The following is a 7,232-nucleotide window of genomic DNA, read 5'->3' as shown; positions in this document are numbered from 1 at the left end:
TTTATTTGAATCTTCAGTAAAACAGACTTTAAACCCTTTGACAAAAGTGAAGAATTTCTGTTTATTGAGAATAACAGCTTACATGAAAAGTTCAGTACACAGGTGTGTGTTACTCATTATCATATGACGTGTGTATGTCTCTTGTAGATGTGATAATGTTTTTCAAGCATCCTGCAGCTGTGGAAGTCTCATGTGAAGTGTGTGTCGCAGCTGAAGGTGATGAATGCTGCTAAAATCTCTGAATCCAGCTGCTCAAACTCTGACTGCAGCTACAGGAGAAAAACAAGCATTACACCACACGCAGATTCATAATAATAGTTCAGTCTGTCTTCTGAACTCACAAATACTGTGTGTCACCCAACACATGTAGATTAATAAATACATCACACATGAAGCTTCTATGTTGAAATAATGTCACGTGTTTGATGTTTTAATGTGTCTAATAAACAAATGAACATGTAGGTGTTCAGAACTCTCAAAAATACATACAAAAATTTATACGATTTTTACATTTTCTGGAAATAAAAGTGCTGTTTGCTGTGGGTGGTTGCCAGGGTGTTGCTATGTAGTTGTTAAAGGAATAGTTCACTCCAAAATACAACTTCATGCTGTTCCACTGAACTATCAGTAGTAGTCCATACGACTCAAGTGATACTCAATGCTTTGTGTGGGGAACACAGACATTTAAAGCTGGCCTGTTGGCAGACGCTAATGCACGCATCATCTAATTTTATGTATCTGTTTTTAAGGATGCAATTATCCTCAGGTGAATAACACTTTTGTTAATTTTATTCTGTTTTTTTCCTGTTGTAACAGGTGTGGTCAAAGAAAAATTTCAACTATGTTTGACAATAAAGTTGTATTGTCTCCCTTTGCCTGGCCAGTGATTATGTAAATGAAGCTCACACATGAAAATCGGCAGAAACCCCTTCTTGGTGAGTTCAGTGAACAAATCGTTCTATTGAGTTGGGATTTTTCAATTAATCAGTTGAATCAATTCACAAAATCGGTCTAAATGATTTGTTCACAATTCGGATTGGTCTGGTTCTCGAGTTGTCAACGATTCTGTCACAGTGGTTAACAGCTCATCAGAAGGGAAGAGTATGAGTGAATAACTGTTTCTCATACAAAGTTATCTGATGACTAAAGAAAATGTTGAAAAAAATACGCTCAAGTTGAATGAACTATTTTTATGACACATTTATGATGCTTTTTGTCATTTGAGATTGACAGCCCCAGTACTCACTCACTTACAAAAAGTCATACGGGTATGGAACGACATGAGGCTGAGTAAATTATGATCATTTTCATTTATGGGTCAACTATTCCATTAAAGGGGCATTCCGTGTCAACTCAACCAGAGGTCAAAGCTCCAAATGTTTTTTTTTGATAATTTTGTATTTTACTGGTGAAAGATAAACTTAAATGATTGTCAAAATCTATTATTTTGTGGATGGGGATCAAAATGACAATTTCCACCTATGATTTTGGAACAAAACTACAGGTCAAACGAATTACTTTTGAAAGGTGGCAGTATCATTATACTTCTTACACTGAGATGGGTAATTCTATGACTAAAATCAGTTGACTTCAGCACCCCTTGCATATAATCAGTCCAAAATTGGGAGAGAGAGAGAGAGAGAAAACCCCACACTTTTTGTGTCGTTTTTCCAAAGTTGATAAGGCTATAACTGATCTCATTTATTTTCAATAAGAGCACAGCGACTTCCGGTGACACAAGTGACTGTTGTTGAGAAGACATAGATTATAGTTGTTTGTTTTATAATGGTGAAAAGGAAACTATATTCCATTTGTTTTTTGAATATCCTTGATAAACTTCCTTTTGGCATGAAATGTCTCATTTTCTGAGTTTGAAAATTAAAGTAAATTCAGTTCTCAAAATTTCAACAGTTTTACTTCATTGTTATTAATATATTTATAAAAGATACATCAACCTCACTCTTGAAATGGAATATGTAGACTATCAATTAATTGGCAACAAAAGCCTTCATCAGCCAACTAACAAAGGACAATGAATCTATGTGAACTTCTGCAGTTAATCCAGGATGAACTTCAAAGACATTAGTCATTAATCTTACAGTTCTTACAAATCTTAGTTTAAACACTGACCCTTAACACTTACTTAGTTTAATAATTTTAAACCATGACCTGCACTGCACACAAATAACTAATATCAGCATTATATTCATGCTGGTTAGCCAGAGGGGAACTGGCCCCCACAGTGAGCCTGGTTTCTCCCAAGATTATTTTTCTCCATTAATCAACATCTTATGGATATTAAGACATGATTTTCAATCACGTTTTTCATTTATTCATGCTGAAATTCATGCTCAATGAGGACTTTAAGACATTACAGCATCATTTTCTGTAATGCTGCTTTGAAACTGTGTAACAACAGCTGTTGTTACTAGGGTTAGTATAACTATATTTTTAGTCTATAAAATGTTGAAAAAGACATGGCTGTGGTGAGTGACATGATAAAGTTGAGAAAAGTTTAACTTCATGCAAATGAGCAGTGACAATGCAAGTGAAAGCAGTGGAGCTCATATCATCCGTTTCCTGTAAGATACTGTCGAGTGCAACTTTGGGCTAATTTTAAAAAAAAAAGTCACTTATCAATATGGGCAGTCTCGGGTTGTGTTTTGGGGGCAGTCATGTTTTTTTGGGCTGGCTGCTGATTGGCTCTCAGAGCACAATAAAATGTAACCCACCACTAATAGCACATTAGAGAGATGATTTATTGTTTGTAGATGCTAGTTGTATTTGTAAAAAAATTGCATTATTTTTGGGGAGATATGATTGATATGAGATATGATTGATATGCTTTTCTCTTCCCCCAACAAGAAAAAAATTAGGGTCGCTTATTTTGTTTTTCTAGATCAGGTCGCTTGTTTCTCTTGCAAGATCTGGCAACACTAAGTGCAAGATGGAGAAGCTGAGCGATTTCACGTATGGATACAATCAATAAAATATTTTGGGGGAAAAAAATGTGTCAGAAATGGTTGACTTTCTGATTGAGTTTGATAGTTCATAATGTTAATCATATGATGCACTGAGCACTGCTACAGTTTATAAAACAACTTCCCCTGCAGAATGTTCAAACCAAAAGGACGGTCACATGGTATGAAGCTAGTTTTACTTTAGAAATAGGGCTAAAATGATTAGTCGACATTATCGACAACAAAAAATTCTCAACAAATATTTTCATCGTCGAATAGTCATTTGCTCTCATTTAACGTAACGAGAGATCATTTCTGTGTCCAAAATCTTTCACTCATTCACTATTTCCTACATAGTGAATGGCAGTGAGTGTGCTAGCAAGAAGTGAACGAAATGAGTGAGTGAATTCAGATGCTGATGTATACACAGAGCGTAGAAGAGAGCTCTGGAACTGTCGCAGAAATGACTTTGTCACATACAGTATGTACTTTTATATTACATGTACCTTCCTTTGCAAAATAATAACAATACTTATTCAATGGTATATTAATACAATAAATCTTCATTCTGTTTGTAATTTTTTTAAATATTTATGTTCATAATGATTTAATAAAACTGCCTACAAGAATAAACACATTTTAACAAACGTACATTATTGTATTTATTTACGATGTTTTAGTTTCTTTAAATTCCGATCCAGGCTGGGCAGCTTTTCTGGGTGCAAAGATGAGACAAGCATGGGTGCATAGTGCCCTCATCCAACCATAAAACTGCACAAAAGTTATCATAACCTACACGTGATAACCGAATATTTGAATCATCCACTCAACAGCTTAATGGCAAAATAAAACAACACTAAACTCATCTATATGATTTCATCTGTATAAATACATTTTTAAAATGTATTTGTATGATTTTATCTCACCATATTTTACCGTTATTTTAATAATGATTAGTCAAAAATGTCAGTCAGAATGAAATAAAATTGTAGGAATGAAGAAAGCTGTAAACTGGCGTCTCTCGCTCGCTCAGCTCACAGTCCAGACGCACTCCAAACTCTCTATACAGCTTAAGGTGATGTAGAACGCAAAGTACAGTATCGGGGAAATAAATATACAAAAATGCAAAATAAGTAAATACAGAATCAGCGTTATCGAGAAATAAATCCGATCTGGCATTCCACTGGAGCAAAACTTGAATATCGGAGCGTCTAGTAAAGAAACACCCCAGCGTTATATCTTTAATGTATCTTTATTCAAGTTTAAATAATCTGAGCGAGAGAGATTGAAACTGCTCCCGGCTGATGCACTCTCTCACATGGATGCTCATCTCTCACGTACGTTTGCCAGCTGCAATCGCGTGGTGTTTGCTTTCTTTATTGCAGACGAAGTGGAATCAGATAGACAGACACTGGAACTGTACATATACTAACCAGAAACATTATGTGCTGCTGAATACAGTGCCTGCTGTGTGTACAAGAAGTTGACTTCAGCCCTTCTATCTTTGATAAGATATTTTTGGACCAAACATGTAAAAACAGGAAATGTTTTTGAGAACATGATGAAGTAACAATGTCTTGATAATTAATTATATACTGACATTTTAATGCTTATGACTAACAAAGACAGGAACTGTCTCCTTATGTTATATGCTTAGAAAAAGACTTTTGCTTAGTTATAGTCTTTAAACCAATCAGAATGAAGTAAACATGTATTATGGGATGTGATCATGCAATGTAATGTACAGTATATAAGCTTATGTTAAAACTTTGTTGAGTGAGTCTCCCACTGTTGCGTCTGATGGGACCTCCCAGCTGTGAATCAATAAGCAAAAGGGAAACTGGAGCTTGTCTGAGTTACTGCTGCAGCAAAAGAGAAGAGAATACAAGACTCTCAGATTAGACCATTGAGCTGTTCAGCTTATAGTCCAAACACCCGGAATAGAATTTGTCATGGGCTCCCTCTGGATTTGTAGAACAAAATGTCCAGGTGTTATCAAGTAATTTTCGTGTGATTGTGGTGTGGGTACAACTAAGGCAAGGGATTATTTTAACATGCGTCAAAATAAAGGTTTTTCAAATACATGTCATCACCAGTATCTGTGACATTTGAACTTAAAGTTTCTTAATGTGTTTAGGCTACTATTTTGTAATACATATTTTTTATAAATAAATTCAGCAAAACTAGTTATAATATTCTGTTCCCAAGAGTAGAACTTTGTCCATAATTTGCCGATAAGTCTTGTAGGTCCAGACTTTAAAACCCTTATATTTACAATGCAGTGCCATAAGCATAGGTAAGACCATGGACGGATCTTATTTCTGTGGTTAGGTCAATGTAGCTAGTCTTTAAAAAAATAATAATTATGAAATAAGGTGTTAAAGTTTAGTTTGATTTCACATAGCACCTTAAAGTAAAACATTCTGTGTTGAATTCAAAAGGTTCCATATACTTAAATAAAATAACTTACATCTAATCTAAACATGAAACGTATACATTAGTCACCGAAGACCATATTTGGCCCAGGAAAACCCCTGCTGGTTTTTCTGCAAGACCTCAAGATAAAGAGTGAACATATCTGAGCATGATTGAGCATTCCTCTCAGAGGATTTCGGAGTTGTGAGATAACTGGAAAACTTGGATACGAGTGAAGGATTCAAATCAGATTTAGAATTTTGACCACAGTTTTACTCGCATTTGTGATTCAAAATTATAATATGCTACGACAGATTTTAACCATTTGCATGTGTGCGATAAGTGCCTGCCTACGAGGAGCGTTACAACAAAATACATGTACAATGAGTCTCATGCCTGCTGAGCTATTGCCATATCTTAAGCGCTCAAGCTTTAGCGTGTTGCCATGTCAGGGGCGCGGTAATGTTCCATCATTGCCGCACAATGGTGACGCGGCCGTGCTCAGGAGCACGCATGACAGCATACGCGCAAAAAAGAGACTGGCAGAAACTGAAGCGATCAATAAAAATCAATTATTGTTTGCCCTCAGTGTCTGTGAGCATCCAGTAGCTAGATTTCCAGAGGATGAGTTTAAACAGTGATTCTTTTGACTCAGAAACACTGGATTCAGTATGTTTGTGAGATTCAGAGAAACACCACAGTGGGATGCGCTGTAATTAGCCTTATTCACACTAGCGCCATCTTTGATTTTTTAATGGAAATGACGAGGCTGTGAGGGACAGACATACAGGCTCTACTGCAGTTTAAAGTGTCTTTGGATCATTCCGCAGACAAAACATTGATAAAACATCTAGTCAAGAGCATTCAGTAAACAGAGAACTCCAGACAACATGAGTTGTGGAACATCAGATGTTTTTAGGAGCTTTATAGCATTCGTCCCATTAAAGAGATGGTAAGTTTATCCCACACAGCCTCGTTGTCATTCCCATTAAAAAGCAAAGATGGCGCTATCGTGAATAAGGTCTATAGACTATCCGGATTAGTGGTTGATGGAAATGTTTTTTTTCAGTGGTCTATTCTTCAATCATTACAATTAATATGTTGATAAAAATGTTTATATCCCGTGGGTAGCAGCCAGTACTAAACATACTAAAAACATCTTGTTGAAAATAGGTTTGTGTTAGTGTTAGGTTTGGGGAATAGAAAATCTAGTTAGCTCAGTATATATATATATATATATATATATATATATATATATATATATATATATATATATATATAAAAAAAAAAAATCTCCCCACTCTGATAGAAATGTGTTTGTACCTTTCTTTTCTGGCTTAGCGTCAGGATGTCTGGTGAACTCAGCGAGATGCACTTCATCAGAACCTGCCGAGACTCCAGCAGAGTCTGAGATACACACGAGACACGTGAGAACATACAGACAGACTGACACATGTGCAGACAGATGACAGTGAGATGCTGATCTGACCTGCTCCTGTGAGTCATCACCGGTCTGAGCATTCAGGAAGAGTTTATTGAGCTCTTTGTAAGATATGGCAGCGCTATAGAGGAATCCACTGGATCGGACTGCTCGCATCAGAACCTCAGACTCCACACCAGAGAGAATGCTGGGTAAAGAGGACAGCAAAGGACATACAGCAGTAGAACTAAAACATCAATGATAAGACTGAATATGAGTGTGTTTCTCTCACCTGTAAAAGGCAAACGGCCTCAGTCTGATCATCTGGTTTGACATCACATGAGACGTGAAATCAGACAGTCTGTGATCTAGGAGAGAGAAAACAAAACCACTGTGACGTGACGCAAGTAATAATAGACATACCGTTAAGAGACTTC

At 36.3% G+C, this 7,232-nt stretch overlaps 1 protein-coding gene across 2 annotated transcripts in view; it reads right to left on the bottom strand.

Annotated features, from left to right (window-relative positions):
- Window positions 1-47: 47 nt before the first annotated feature.
- The window catches only part of LOC127435763 (Fanconi anemia group A protein), a 132,613-nt gene continuing 125,428 nt past the window's right edge, over window positions 48-7,232 (bottom strand). For both annotated transcript variants that reach the window (XM_051689437.1, XM_051689438.1), the window contains 4 exons: window positions 7,088-7,163; window positions 6,865-7,003; window positions 6,699-6,782; window positions 48-269 (listed from right to left, as the gene is read on the bottom strand). In XM_051689437.1, coding sequence (XP_051545397.1) covers window positions 189-269; window positions 6,699-6,782; window positions 6,865-7,003; window positions 7,088-7,163 — 380 coding nt within the window. In that variant the 3' untranslated portion in view covers window positions 48-188. The remainder of the gene's footprint in view (window positions 270-6,698; window positions 6,783-6,864; window positions 7,004-7,087; window positions 7,164-7,232) is intronic.

The sequence above is a fragment of the Myxocyprinus asiaticus genome, chromosome 46 (assembly GCF_019703515.2).
Source record: "Myxocyprinus asiaticus isolate MX2 ecotype Aquarium Trade chromosome 46, UBuf_Myxa_2, whole genome shotgun sequence".
Taxonomy (NCBI): Eukaryota; Metazoa; Chordata; class Actinopteri; order Cypriniformes; family Catostomidae; genus Myxocyprinus; species Myxocyprinus asiaticus.
This window is presented reverse-complemented; position numbering and strand designations above follow the sequence as displayed.